The sequence below is a fragment of the Lissotriton vulgaris genome, chromosome 7 (genome assembly GCF_964263255.1).
Source record: "Lissotriton vulgaris chromosome 7, aLisVul1.2, whole genome shotgun sequence".
Classification (NCBI taxonomy): Eukaryota; Metazoa; Chordata; class Amphibia; order Caudata; family Salamandridae; genus Lissotriton; species Lissotriton vulgaris.
In genome coordinates, this window is record NC_141695.1 from 634,117,783 (window position 1) to 634,133,376 (window position 15,594).

At 45.0% G+C, this 15,594-nt stretch overlaps 1 protein-coding gene across 4 annotated transcripts in view; it reads left to right on the top strand.

Moving 5' to 3' along the window:
- Positions 1-15,594, top strand: part of MYCBPAP (MYCBP associated protein) — a 1,064,843-nt gene that overhangs the window by 894,304 nt on the left and 154,945 nt on the right. For all 4 annotated transcript variants that reach the window (XM_086930831.1, XM_086930830.1, XM_086930829.1 and 1 more), the window contains exon 15: positions 739-860. In XM_086930831.1, the coding sequence (XP_086786957.1) occupies positions 739-860 (122 nt within the window). The remainder of the gene's footprint in view (positions 1-738; positions 861-15,594) is intronic.

A 15,594-nucleotide genomic window follows, 5' to 3' on the forward strand; every position in this document is an offset into this window, starting at 1 on the left:
AACCTCTAGGAGAAAGTTTCTCCATTTTGGATTTTGGAGGAGTAGTGCTTTTTGGGTCAAGAATATGCCACACTTTGGAAGGAGATGTCATATGTCTGGGTGTCAGCCTGTACCCCATTGGTCAGCGGTGCCCCCCTGCTTTTCCCCAGAAGCACTGCATAAAAACTGTGAGAGCTGCACAGCAACTCATATCCCTGCCTGGAATAATCAAGAGAAGAAGGACTGCCCTCCTGGAACCCCTGGTCTGTACTCTAAGAGGACTGCAGTCATAAGGACTTCCCCTGCTGCACACTTTGGAACTACCGCCCTAAGGACTTTGCCTCGCCTTATCCTAATGTCCTATTCATTTTCCCACTATTACGTCGTTATGTAACTATTGCTAATTTTTGTAACTACTGCAATTTTTGTCTAGCATGTTGTCACGCAACTATTATTATTTTTGTCTATTGCTATGACTCTGCAACGATTCCCCCCTCTCATCTGTGTCGCATCCCTCTGTAAAGCTCTCTGATACCCTCTAGGGTCATGTTTGCGCTATACAAAACTTTCTAATAAATAAATAGATGTAAGTGGGAGGAATGAAGATAATCTATTGGTAGTTAGAAGGCTTATCGCTAATCTTTTTTGTTTGTTCTAACCCTGTCTTGTGAATGAGTTCTTAGTAGTGTTTGCAGATGGCTCAGTCTGAGCACTACACTTGCATTGGCTGGTTCATTAAGTGTGACTTATTTTCTACAGGCTATGCTCTCTATTCATGATGAGGAACAGAGAGAAGCAATCCTATCCCAGTTAAATAAGGGGGTTTTAGACCTTTCTTTTCCACTGGAGGAAACACAGCCAGATCTTCTCTATCAGACATGGTAAGTCTGTCACTTTGTTTCTTTTATATTTCTGTAATGTAAAATACCAATAAAAATATATTACAAAAAAAAAGGAAGAGTGGGGTCAAATGTGTCAGGCGATAGGTAAGAATATACAACTAACTCCGGGACTGGGGCTCCTTAATATATGGGAGGCCACGGATCTCACCGTAATAGAGCAACAATGGGCTTCCATGGAGTACCCACTGGCCAAAAAATGTATTGCAATGCATTGGGGGACTGCTAGGGGACCCACTCTGTTGTCATGAACCAAAGAACTGGATACCTGTATGCTTGCAGAAAAAACAGTGTTAAAAAATAGGGGGCGCCTCCAGAAATGGGACAAAAAGTGGGGGAAATGGAACAGCTATAGAGGTGGACTCTGTATCTCCCCTACTGTTGAACTGGCGATGAAGGGGGTGCCTGATATAGAATCACTATGAAGAACATGCTTCCTGCAACGGAGCCGCAGGGCGACGTGAACGTGTAACCGAAGATAATATGTGTAAATTGTACTAACATCATGACGACCTGTATTGTTTCTTTTTTTAAATCAATAAAAAGAATAACAAACAAAAGAAACCGTGGGGTCAAACCTGCAGAGCATCTGAAATGTGTATGCATACTATCATTTCAGACTGTAGGCCGTAATACATTTTGCACCGCAAGGCTTCAACCTTAATATTAGTTTAACAGTACTGCAAATCTACAGACTCTATAGTGGAACCAGGTGTCTATACAGTATTTTTGACATGATATCTGCAGTCTCTTAAATTGTTCTGACTTTGTGTATCGGGTGCTGCAATGTCATTATTCTTTTACTCTCCAGGGCCCTGTTTGTCCTTGTCCTCGTCTCATTCAAACTATCGGTGCCGAGTGCTGCAGGACCACAGTTCTCTCACTTTCAGTTTCTGTTTGGAGTGACTTCCATCTTATTCAGACTCGGGGTGCCAGGAGATGCAGTACTGCAGTTCAGGGAGATTTTGAGTACCTTCCATCTCAGTTAGACTGTGGGAGTCAGGAGCAGCAGTGCCACAGTTCTCTCAATTTCAGTGGCTGTGTGGAGTAACTCCCATCTCATTCACACTCATGGTGCTGGGAGCTGCCCTGCTGCGGTTTTCTCATTTTCAATGACTATGTTGAGTAACTTCCATCTCATTGAGAGTCTGGATGGCAAGCTCTGCAGTACCACAATCCTCTCACTTGCAGTGGCTGTGTGGAGTAGCTCCCATCTCATTCAGTATGTGGGTGCTGGGGATGCAGAGCCACAGTTCTCTCCCTTTCAGTTGATGTTTGGGGTACACCCCTTCTCATTTAGACTGTAGGTTCCAGGATTTGCAGTACCACAGTGTGGAGTAACTTAATCACACAAAAGGAAAGGGGGTAGGTGTAGCAATGAGATATATCCTCCAATTCACCTACACACATTCCCTGCTCATAAAACTGGTTGATTCAAACATGTCGTATGCAGATCTTCCTGCTAACAAGACATAAAGCTCTCACCCACCCTAAGAGACCTCCTGGCACCGGTCATCAAGATCCATCAGGGTGTGAGCTACTTCTTATTTAAGGGAGTTCATGAGGTGTTTTTCAATTCCATGGTTATTATGTGAGCCACGTAATGAGTAATACTAGGGTATGGAGCTCTCAATGCAGCGAAGAATGTAGGGCTTTTAAAATTACCTCAAAGTGAACAAGAGGAGTCTTTATTGTGCCAAAGCAAGGATTAAAAAAAGGTGGGTGTTAATTCACCCCACAAGTAGAGGTCACCATGTTTCTGCACTATGGCCTCACTCTAATGAGGCATAGGGGCTTTTATCAAGACCATTGATACAACTACTAGACGCATCTGTTTAAAATTAATTATATCTGTATAACACAAAAATATACAGGCTAGAAAAGAATAAAAGGTAAACATAGTGCAAACACGATGTACACTCAGGTACCAGAAAATTGTTTATGTGCTGGTGTGGACACTGCAATGAAACATGTGGTGAAATAACAGGTACCATACAGTATCAATGGGGTTAAATTGTCTTATCCCACCGGAGGAAAAGATGGAGACCAGGCTGCTGTGTGAAATTATAAGAGAAACCCTGTTAAGTTGATCTGTAGGGTTTGATGATGTCAGTAGGATCCTTAACAATTGCTGGCGTTATGTCGAAGAAAACAAGAATGATCAATTCACAATTAAATGTGATTGGTTGGAAAGGGCTAATAATCCTTTATAAGCTTTTGTGTGCCATAGGGTATTTATGAATAAACGTGTGTGTCAAGGGTTGATTTATCCCCAGCCATAATTATGCAATCTGTGTTTAACTACAAGTGAGCTAACTGCCAGTTGTTTTTCTTGTACCCTTTATCAAGGCGAATGGCGGGCTTAAGTGATATGGTTGGGACAGGAAAATGGAAACACAAGTAATGGAATTGCAAAAGGCTTGTCTTAAGAGGCGCGGCATACTGGTTTTCCTAATGTAGTCCACCTCTACTACACATATGAGCCCTACTGAGTCCATTATACAATGTGACACTGTTAGAAATTGGGTTACTGGTTGACTGGGGTGTGAGCCCTGGTCAAGCAGCAACAACAATCGTAGTCAGGGTAAGGCATAAGCACACCCTAAATTAACCTGTGCTCACTCTCTGGTAGCTTGACACAGAGCAGTCAGGTTTAACTTTGGAGGCCATGTGTAAAATATTTGCACAACGATTCAAATTTGAAAGCCGTGGAAATACCACAAAGCTTCCACACCATATTAGAACAAGTTAACTTAATGAAATAAATAAAACAAGACCAAAACGAAAAAAATCCAATAAGTGGAACTTAAGATATAAATGTTTAAAGAAAACACTGTAAAATAGGGCTTAGAAGCAATAAATGCTTGATTGGGATATCTAGTCTTGCCGGACCGTGACAAAGTCAAAAGTTATGGTTGACCGCGATGGAGGACGAACCGGATACAGGTACCCAGTGAGGTCCACTGAACAAAAGTAACTTGATCCTGGCTGCTTCAAAGTAGAACAAGCGGGCTGCATTGGTGTTGATCCACACAGTGGGGGCGATACGCCAGCTCATCAGAGGATGCATGGGTTTTGCTGGAGCAAGCACCTGAGGCTTCACTTCCAAGGGCCCAGGACTGGGGTGGCACCACTTGGCAAGGCAGACTCACTGATGGCAGAGTCCAGTTACAGAAGCAGGTAAGTTAGAAGTCATTTATGTCCTTGAGACTTCAGATCAGAAGGCCAGCAAACTATCCCTTGGAGTCACTAAGGGTTCAAGTGATGCAAGCCCAGTCATTCTTACCCAAGCAGGGGACTGCAAACAGCAGGGCAGCACAGCAAAGCAGGAGTCCAGCAGCACAGCAGACTGGCAGGGTCTTCACAGGGATGTGTACTGAAGTGGTGGTACCTGAGGCCCAGTTCATATGCCCAGATTGGCCTCTGAAGTGGGGTAGACTTCAAAGACAAGCATTTGAAGTGCACAGAGGTAGTGCCCTTCCTCCTCTGGCTCCAGATTCACTACAGTTGGGTATGCAGCCATATGTGTGGGAATAGGACACCGTCTATTCAAGTGTAAGTGAGGCTGGGTCCAGCTCCTCCCACTTGTCCTCCCAGGATGGCCCATCAAGTCACACCTCAGCTCCCATTGTGTGTGTCTGTTTAGGGCAGGGGTCTTCAAGCTGTGGGGCGTGACCCCAGGGGGGTCGTGGAGTGATGTGAAGGGGGTCGCGCATTCACAGTCACACTTCTGCTCTGGCCTACAGGGCTTCACCTTCCCACTTCCCCCGGCCTGTGTCTCAGCCCGGGCTGCTGCATTGCAGCTTGTGCTGCTGGGCGCTCGGCTGAGCAGTGTCTGGAGTCTTATCTCCGACACGCCCGAGTTTTTCACAGGTCTTGAAAGACAATTCGCATATTTACATGCCTTTGTTAACTGATTACAGAGGCTTAGTTTTGTATGGTTCCAGTACCCCCTGGGCCCCCACTCTGCCTATTCCTTACATTTGTATTTTTACACTTACTGCTGTAGTGTGAGAATGCATTTAATGAAAAGGAATATAAAGTTGGGTTGCCAAAAGAACAAACATTTACAATGCAAAGGTCTCGCCTTTGCAAAAGTTAGAGTTATTGGCATTGTAAATGACAATTTTTTTATTTATGTGTTGGTTTTGTAAACAGATAAATAAATGGCATTGTCATTTACAATGCCAATAGCTTAATCTCTCGCAAATGCCACACACAAACCACACAAACACACAGACCCGCACTCACACAGAGCCCCACACACAGAGCCCCGCACACACACACACAGAGCCCCGCACACACACAGACCCCCACACACACACAGAGCCCCCCAAACACACAGAGCCCCCCAACACACAGAGCGCCCCAACACACACAGACCCCCACACACACAGACCCCCACACACATAGAGCCCCACACACAAACAGAGCCCCACACACACACACAGACACACACACACAGAGACACACACACACTGAGCCACACACACACACACACAGAGACACACAAAAACACACAGACGCCCACACACACACACAGAGCCCCACACACAGACAGAGCCCCTCCACACACAGAGCCCCACACACACACAGACCCACACACACTCACAGACCCACACACACCCCTGGGCAGCAAATCTTATTTTGAAGATCCTGCTACGATCGAAGACATCTCCAGGAAACACCTAAAATCAATGTGCTTGGGTCACCTGAGAGAGCTTCGAAACCAAGTTGAGATCTTAAAACCCTCCAATGAAAAAATCTGTGCACAACAATCCTTCAAAGGCATACAACCATATTTGTCTTATTTTCTATCAAACAATGAGAAATTCTTATTAACAAGATTTCGTTTTAACATTTTCTTCCGTTTAGTTTCTTTTCCGGAAACTCAAAACTGGTCCCGTAAGCTGATGAATTGCCCATGTGATGGAATCTCCCCACAGTCAACGATTCACGTTATTTTATTTTGTAAATATTACAAACTCCCACGTAAAACATGGATTATTCCACTTCTCCGATCTAGTGGTCACAGACAATGCTATTCTGCGTTTCTTTTCTTGCAGTCTCTGAATACACCCTATGAAGCAAAACTTATAGTGACTTTTCTTAAAGCAGTCATCACATTACGCCAAAAAGTTCTAAATTAATCAGAAACATTTAAAATTGTAAATTTACTTTTAGTATGCTTTTTCTTTTCTCATTTTAAACTCATTTCTGTGTTGAAAAGTCTTTTCTCTATGTACTTTTTATGATTATACAATTGATAATCGAATAAAAGTTAATGAACTGAACCCACACACACACACACCCACACACAGAGCCCCACACACACACACACAGAGCCCCACACACACACAGAGCCCCCCACACACACACCCACACACACACACACACACACAGCCCCCAATACACACACACAGAACCCCAAACACACAAAGCCACACACACACAAAGCCACACACAAATACACAGACCCACACACACAGTGCCCCCCCACACACAGAGCCCCCCGACACACACAGCAAGCGAAAGAGAGAGATAAGAGCACATGGGCCGTGCAAAAGGGCGTGTAAGAAGGCGTTCACTTTGAGGAGTCATAGGTGAGTCATAGGTGGGTGGATACATGGAGGGGGTCTGCGCGGTCAGCGGGAACCTTTACCCTACTTGTGCGCGCAACTTGGTCATGACGTGCAATTAACGTGTAACTGGGGGAAGCTGGGGGGAGCTGACTTTCGGTCTAGTAGAGAAGCCTTGAGTGTCAGGACGACCTGCACGTCTGGTATTATCTGATATCTTGAGTTTGGAGGATGTATTGTCTGAAGTAAAGGTCGCTTGAGCAAAGGTTGCTCATCACCAAGAGCCAGTGTGTGCATATATTTCTTCGTGGATTGCGTAGGGGCCATGGGCCTTCTATGGATGCAAGCTCTGTAAATCACTTAAACGGAGACAGGAAGGCTAGGCCCTATCTTCTGCAGGCGGGTTATGTTTACCTTCTTCACTAAGCAGGAATGTGTTTCTGTGGAGCAAGCAGATAACTGTGAACAAAATACTGTCTTGGCAGGCCGGGCTGGGCCCCTCTCGGCTGAGCAGAAAGTATGCGAGAGGTCAGGGATACATAGCTGAGCTGCAGCTTTCAGAGTGTCTGGAGGCATGGAGCCTGAATTCGGGTCCTGGCTCAGGCTGAGCCACAAAACGGGTTAATCTCGACTTTTAAACGTGCACCATGCAAATACATTGGCAACATAGGCCTCAGTGCAGAATTAACGTTTCTTTCATGGAAGGCTTGGTAACTGACATTTTAACATGGGACGGAAATGCAGAGGCATTATTATTACAGGCATGAGAGGGAAAGTGCATGGGTGGCATGAACATACACTAAACGTGGGGTACATGCAGGGGACACATTGGCCAAGTAAAATTTCTATTTCCTCATTCCCTCCTTGTCTCCTACTGTGCCCTTCAGGACACATCTATATTCATGAGACCGTATATCTGATCATACAGCATCATTTGTTCGTCTATTTTCTTTTGTATACGTGGATGGGGAATACAGGCAGTGGCACACAGGCCGCAAATCGCCGGGCCACATTGCAGACAGAGACAGCAACCGAATATCATAAGCAGAATAATCCCTAGGAATGACAACAATGTCCATCTCCATCCCGATATTACACCCCAGAGCCAACTGGACCAAGTCCATTGGTCCTGATGCATCTCGTGAACTATCTTGTGGAGTCTTGTTATTGCTGCGTACACAGATGGCGCGTTATTTGGAATAAACACGCAACAACTGGAGCCGATCACTCTACAAGCCCCGCCCCTATCTGCCAGGATGACGTCAAGAACAAGGCGATTCTGAAGAACAACAAGTCGCATAGCAGACTGCTCCTCGGTCAAGTTCGGTCAAGTTCGCCAGGGCAGAAGTAGTCTCATTCACTACTGCTTCTAGAGTTCTTGTTAACCTGCGTATGAGTTTACTGTTTTGGACAGGACCTACGAACCAGAAGTATCCTTTAATAAAATCTGTATATTGCTCCCAAACTGTCTCAGTCTGATCAACCACTGGGGAATCGATCTCCCTCCTGTGTCTGACATGTACTAGTCGCGAATCTCGATGATAATTGGATGGGGCAAGAAAGACAGGTGGCAGCAGGAACGCTATATAACATGTCCCACCCCAGTCTAAGGGCAGACGTACATAGGCTGTCTGACCGCTAATGAAATAGGAATGGCGGGAAGCTTTGAAGGTAGACTTTCCTTTATCAGTAAACTCGACTACAGTATTACATTCACTGTGTCCCAAATGCACTGATCCTTTCTTTCTAACGCACAATTCACCTTTTACTGGTAGGACTGATATAGACGGTGGACCTATATTTTGCTCGGACTGAACATTCAGAATCATAAAGTTAAGGGAAGCATTTCCTTGCTCGTACACTTCATTTTCTAGATCGGTCCCTTTCCTTTGGGGAAGACCGTCTTCGTCTGGAAAACATGCCTCGTTCATAACTGTATTCAAGTTTCCCCATATCCAGACACCCTGAGAAACGGCAGACTTTCTGTCTAGTGATGACATTAAAGCAAACCATGCTCCGCACGAACCATTGTGCGAGAACGGAAAAGGAAAAAGGGGCAGAACTCCCTTCGTTTTCTGATAAGGTGGGAGTCGGCCACATACCCAGCAATTTGTTACATTGCTGGTCTGATGTGAATGGTGCAACATTCGAATAAAAGTATTGTTGCGCAGGGCTAGTCGATATGACAGTTCATGGGGTGGCAGATCACTGAATGTGTGCTCTACGGTGTCATTAAAGGAAAAGTGTATACGTGAAGAAATAGGAGGAAAGAAAACATGTAGTGTCAAACTGATACATATTATAGTGATGCACAGAAGAGACATAAAAATCAGAGTTACTATACATCTACTGCGTAAAATCTTGCAGTATTTCTCTCTCATCTTGCTCTTTTTACTATTCTGGTCTACGATCTTATACATGTCAGGAACCTGTCTAACCGATTCACCACCTAGTGGACTTAAACAATTAAACGCTGTCTGACTTACTAGATCGTAACTTGGACCTATATTCCTGTTGCGGAGTCTTTTCTAGCAAAGGGGGCTTAGAGTCAGTACTATCGGGACTGTCTTTAGTTTTGATCAAAGTTCCAGGATCTCCAAAGAATTTCTTGCAGTGTTGGGCATGAAGCCAGCCTTTACGTCCTTCGACTTTGACGGCAGTCCTTGTGGTGAGCAAAACTAATTTCGGTGTTTTCCAGCGTGGCTAAAGGGGGCTTGATCGATCAAAGTTCCGAATATACACGTGGTCACCAGGGACGATGGCATGTTCCTTGACTTGGGTGTTGTCAGGGAAGGCGGCGGCAACCTGTGAACGACAAGAGAGTAGTGCAGACATCAAGGAAGCCAGGTAATCTGTCAGCATGTTACTGTCAACATCAGTTATTTTCTTAGGCATAGGCGTACCCCACATATTCGGTGGTCTACCAAAAACCACTTCATAAGGCGATAGGCCTGTTCTGGAATGAGCTACCATACGCATGTAAAAGAGGGCAACCGGCAAGGCTACCATCCAATCCACTCCTTTTTCTGCACAGACTTTCGCTAATTTCGTCTTAAGTGTCTGATTATGGCGCTCGACAAGTCCAGCTGCTTCTGGGTGTCGTACACAATGAAACTTCCACTGGTATCCTAACAGAAGGGACACTTGTTTCATTAATTCAGAGGAAAATGGCTGACCGTTGTCTGAGTACACGACACGGGGCAATCCGTATCTGGGGAAAAACTTACGCACCAATTGCCTGGCGGTGGTCACAGCAGTATAATCTGGGACTGGGTACGCTTCTGTCCATCTAGATAGTGCACACACAACTACTAGGACATACTTGTAACCTCTACATCTGTCCATCTGGATATAATCCATCTGGAGAACTTCAAAAGGATGGTCAGGAGGATGAAATCCGCCTTGTTCCACCGGAATGCCTTTGCCTGGATTGAACTGGCAAAAGATCATACAGGTACGTACTTTCTGTTTCGCTGCTGCACGCAGGTGCTTGTTAAACCAGATATTCTGTAAGCTGTCTAGCATTGCCTTTTCTCCTAAGTGTGCTGGACTATGTGCTGTGTTTATGATGACTTGTACCATAGAGTCTGGGAGAAACCATGTAGCTTTGCCTTTTGTCATCCAACCCTGGTCAGTCTGGACCCCTCCTTCTTCAGTCCATTTCTTTATTTCGTCTGGAGTGGCATGTGTCTGTATGTCGAGTACATCTTGAGAAGGATCCCTGACTGTCATGCTGTTTGCCAGTAATGGTACCTCTGTCTTTGTCGTGTCTGCTGGTGTCTGGGCTGTAAGTTTAGCTGTTCGGTCTGCCAGGTCATTACCCTGGGAAATGGTGTCTGTAACTTTTGTGTGTGCTTTGCATTTCAGGATGGCTGTGGCTGCAGGTAAATGTATTGCTTCTAACAGAGCCTGAATGAGCTGACCGTGCTGAATTTTAGCCCCATGAGAGGTCAGGAAACCTCTCTCCCTCCATAACACTCCGAAGTCATGAACAACAAGTTCTTTCTCTTATGCAGGCTTGTGTCAGAGCGATGAGCTCTGCTGCTTGTGCTGACAGCATGTCTATTCTTTGTGTCTCTATGACTTCAGTATCAGTGGTCATGGCATATGCGGCCACTAACTCTCCTGTGCTTGTTCTCATGCATGAACCATCTACATAGAGTGTCAGGTTAGGGTCTGGCAGTGCCATGTCTGTCAGGTCTTGTCTTGGTTTCGTCACTGTATTAATTACTTCCACACAGTCATGTGGTGCAGTGTCTACTGTACTTGAGGGCAAGAGTGTAGCAGGGTTGAGAATGTTGCATCATCTGATCTCTATGTGTGGCTGGAATAACGTCAGTTCATATCCTGTCAGTCTCGCTACAGTCAAGTGCTGTGTCTGTGTCCTGTTCAAGAGAACTTCCACTGCATGTGGAACCTGTACTGTCAGGGGGTGTCCTAACACTATGGAGTCACTCTGTCTTATGGCTAGGGCTGTTGCTGCAACTGATTTCAGGCACGCAGGCAGAGCCTGGGCCACTGGATCCAGTGTACTAGAAAAATAAGCACAAGGCTTGTGTTTTCCTGCTTGATCTTGTGTGAGGACAGATAATGCTGTTCCATCTCGTTCGGTGACATAAAGTGTAAAAGGTTTGCTGTAACAAGGAGTCGCTAAAACTGGTGCTTGACATAAGGCTCTTTTCAATTCTTCGAATGCCAGGGTATATTCTTGTGTCCAAGGGAGGACAGTCGAAGACGCTGCCTCCTGTGATGTCAACTGTATGAGTGGTTTGGCTAGATAGGCATACTGGGGAATCCATTGTCTGCAGTATGAAGTGAGGCCAATGAAGGCACGTACTTCCTTTTGTGTCTTGGGCTGTGAAAGGTTAGCAATTAACTGAATACGTTCTTGTGTCAGCTGTCTACCCCTCTTGGACAGCAAGTGTCCAAGGTACACCACTTGCTGTGCACAGAATTGCAACTTCGAAGGGGACACTTTGTGCCCCTTGTCTGCCAGGAAGTGTAAAACTGTCAGTGATGCATTTTCGCAGTCTGGTTCTGATCGTGCTGTGATTAGGATGTCGTCTACATACTGGAGCAGTGCAGTGTTGGTAGGCATATGAATACTGTCCAGCTGTCTTTTTAATGCTTGGCTGTAAATGCTAGGACTCTCTGTAAAACCTTGGGGAGCTCTCGTAAATTTAAAACTGCGTCCATTTAAACTGAATCCGAAGAGGTACTGACTATCTGGATGAATTGGGACACTGAAAAAGGCGTTCTTCATGTCAATTACAGTAAAGAACGTTGCCTCAGAATCAATAGCAGTCAGTAATGAAGAAATGTCTGGGACCACTGGGTATTGAGGGACTACACATTTGTTCAATTCTCGAAGGTCAACCACTAGTCTGTAAACTGGTGGTGCATTAGGGTCTGTTCGTTTAAGAATAGGGATGACAGGTGAATTACATACATTCGAGTCAGTCTCTACTACCACCCCTTGTGCAATGAGCTCGTCAACAATTTTCAGTAAGGCTACTACGGCATCAGGTGGTAACTTGTATTGTCGGATACGTGGTAGTACTACTCCTGTTTTGAGAGTGACACGGTGTGGTGTAATGTGCATGTAACCTACGTCAGTCGGACCTTGTGCCCATAGGTGCAGTGGTACATTCCGGAGTCTGTGGTCAAAATCCCTCAACACATAATGTCCCTTAAAATCACGCAAGAACAGTCGTACCCCTTCCGGAGAACAACATATAACTGCTCCTAGTTCTTTTAATGTCTTTATACCAAGCAAGTTTTCTGGACATGACTTAGTAAGTAACAAGTCTGAGGTACGTGACAATGGACCGACCCCTAGGGAACCTGGTTTCGACACTTCGTTAACAATAGGCTTTCCTGAAAATCCCAGGGAAACATTCTGTGAGCCTGAGAGGGGTGCCCCTGGAACCTCGTCATGGCTGATGGTAGTTCTGCTCGCCCCTGTGTCAATCAGAAATTTTCTGTCTTTTCCCAATACACGACTATGTACATAGGGACCCTCTTGATCTACAGGAACCTCAATAAGGGGCAAGCCAACTTCCCTCTCTAGGCTGTTTCATGAGAACTGTTGGTATTCTGGATAGTCCGACTGTGTGTACTGGTACATTTGTTGTGTGGCATGTTGTGTGGCAGGTGGTGGTGGGGGTGGAAAATTCGCTACTGTCTGTTGCGTGTTCTGTGGGGTGCTATTCTGCCTAGGAGGATGCGGTCGTTCTTTTGTCTTGCCTGTAGCTATATTGTGTTTCAGGACAGCACAATATTTTACAAAGTGACCTGGCTGTTTACAATAATTACAGTTCCCATTAACAAGTGTCGTGCCCTTTTTGTTCGCATTAGCTGGTACCGTTTGGGCAACCAGCACTTTCATTTTCGTATCTTTCATGCGTCTCTTTTCATGATCCTGTTCCTCTCTAATTCTGTTCTGGTGATATTGTAACATTTGCAACATTTGGGAAGGGCTATTTACTTGCCAAGTACTCTCAACCTTCAGTACTCTATTCTTGATTGGGGGTAAGGAATTCTCTACTAATTTGCTCACAAACAGATGTGGATATGACTCGCTACTGGGCTTAAGGCCACTATTAATAGAAAAACATTTCTCGAATCTAGAATAAAAATCACTTGTGTCCTCGTCTTGTTTCTGTTTACAGGCTGAAATAGCATCCCAATCTTCCTTTTTATGAATCAATAGTCTCGGCAAAACCTGTATTAGGAGTTCAGGTACTGCTTTAGCTTTGTCCCCAAGACCTACACCAGGGTGCCGTCCTTTATCCTCTGTTTCCAATTCTGCCCAACTTAACTTTTTCTCTCCCACCTCCCAGTCCTTTTCCTTAAGCTTTTCATAAATACCAGCAGGCAACAGTACTTTCAATAATTTTATAATGTCAGCGTACGTGTAATCCCCTATGCGGAGAATGTCCTTTAATTCTCGGTGAAACCCCCTCGGGTCTTTATCATGGCAGGGCAACATCTTTTTCATTTCCAGTATTTCTAGTTTCGTCAAGGGTGTGTAAACATACACTCGTTGAAGCTCACCCGCTGTATTTTTGACGGGATGTACCTCTCGTAGGGTGTTCTGTCTGTCTATGTGTAAGTTCTTTCTGTCGTGGTGTGGGGCAGGAAGCATGCATGTGGTCAGAGAAGTCAAGTACTTATGTCGTTGGTCCAGAATGACATTAATTAATTCAGTACCTAAGTCTGTCCATCTTTCTAGAAGTATATCGTCCAGTAATTTATACAATGGACCGGGATCAGAATATTGACTCTCATACAATGTTATCAAATGTTGAACCATGTAAATACCAGCCAAACGCTGTTCATTCGGCGGAAGGCTCAAGAAAGTCTGGGCCACTACGTCATTGCTATAAATGTTAGAATTAGACACCCATTGGACGGCTGGCCGGACCAATTCCTATTCGTGTGGGGTGTGGGGTCTCTCGCTCTCTACCCGTCGTTTCAGTGCTTTTTCAGTAGCTTGGAATAGATTTTCAAGGGAATATCTTTCTTTTATAGAATGTCCCTGTTTGCGGTAGTCGAGACACTTGGGCCTGTCAAACTGTCGTGCTTTGCCTACGTAATTTATTTTGTCCTTTTCCTCGGTTTCTGGCTCAACATCTTCCGATGATGACTCATACTTCCCGTCAGATTCTTCCCTGTGTATTTCTAAGATCTCTTTTCGTATTTTCTTGTACATACATTCTGTCTGTCCCTGTCTATCATGCCGACCGGCAGCTATGTTGTCACTCCAATCCGTCAGACCTTTCTTTACATCTTTGTCTGGTTGGTCTTGTTCCCTGATCAGACAGTTAATCATAAAACGTAAAAGGACATTCTTAACCTCCACCTTTCTGTGTTCCATGGCCTCTTCTATACTCTCGGGTCCCTCCCCCGTTCTAATGAAATGGTATATTTTATCTAGGTGTTCCTTCATGCCTGGTAATGTGATCAAATAGTCGACGGCATGTCTTAATCTTAGTGAAAACACGAGCATTGAACCTTCTCCTGGTACTGGATCGTATATACAACGTGGAACTGTTACAGTATGCTTAAATGGTGTTGATGTCATTTGTGGTGTTCGTGGTAGCCCTAGCAGTGTTTGTGTCGTTGGCGGTGTTCGTGGCTTTGTCGGTGGCCCCCCTCCCACTGCCCCGGGACCTACGTCGTCTTTCACGACCTGCGGAAGCTGAAGCTGTAGAAGCTGATCCTGTGATGGGGGTGGAGGGAATTCTGCGTTTACATAGTCCGGTGCGGGCTCTTCTAGATAGGAGGAAATAAAAGCCTCTGAGGCTGTCGGCTTTGTTCTACGTACTCTAAAGGGTACAGGTGGTGGCGTATGCGACCTACGGTGTTTTTTGCTGAGGGGGTCACTTTAGCTAATTCTTCTGAGAGGACAGGATAAATACCAGCAACGAGGGCATTTCTTTCTCTATCAGCTTGTTCTGCCTTGACCCGTTCCCCCTCTTCCCGCAGTTCTTTTTCTCTGGCTTTTTCCGCTGCTTGTTTACTTCTCTCTGCTTGATGGAATTCTTTCTCTGCTCTCCTATGCGCTTCTTTACGCCATAATTCAATGGCATCTTTCTGGGACGGTCTTACTTTCCTTTTCCTCTACTTTCATAATGCATTCAGAATCCCATGTTCCTGAGGCAGGCCATCTATACTTCTCCTCTAGATCCTTCGTGTAATCTACCAATAAGTCTAAAAACAATATGGCATCTAGCCCATGTTTATTGTACATAAAATGACCAGGTGTGTCTCTAGGCGGGACGGGAACTGACTCTTCGAGTATCCCTTTCCTGGTCCCTATCTGACGTAATTTCGAAAACAGTGGCATGTTGAAACTAACTTAATGAAAACACAATATACATCAAAATAGACTGAAACAACCATTCACACTACAACACTAAAACATTAAAAACAGATACATTCTAACTGATACATGGGGAAAAACATGAACTTGAAAACCGCTAACTTTATGCACTGGAATACAGTACAACCATACCGGTCTCACAAGGAGACACGTCTTTACCATGCCCACCGAAATGGACCCGTCTTTACCGTGCCTGTGCGAACAAACACGTCTTTACCGAGCTCAAATAAATGAACCCGTCTTGAAACGT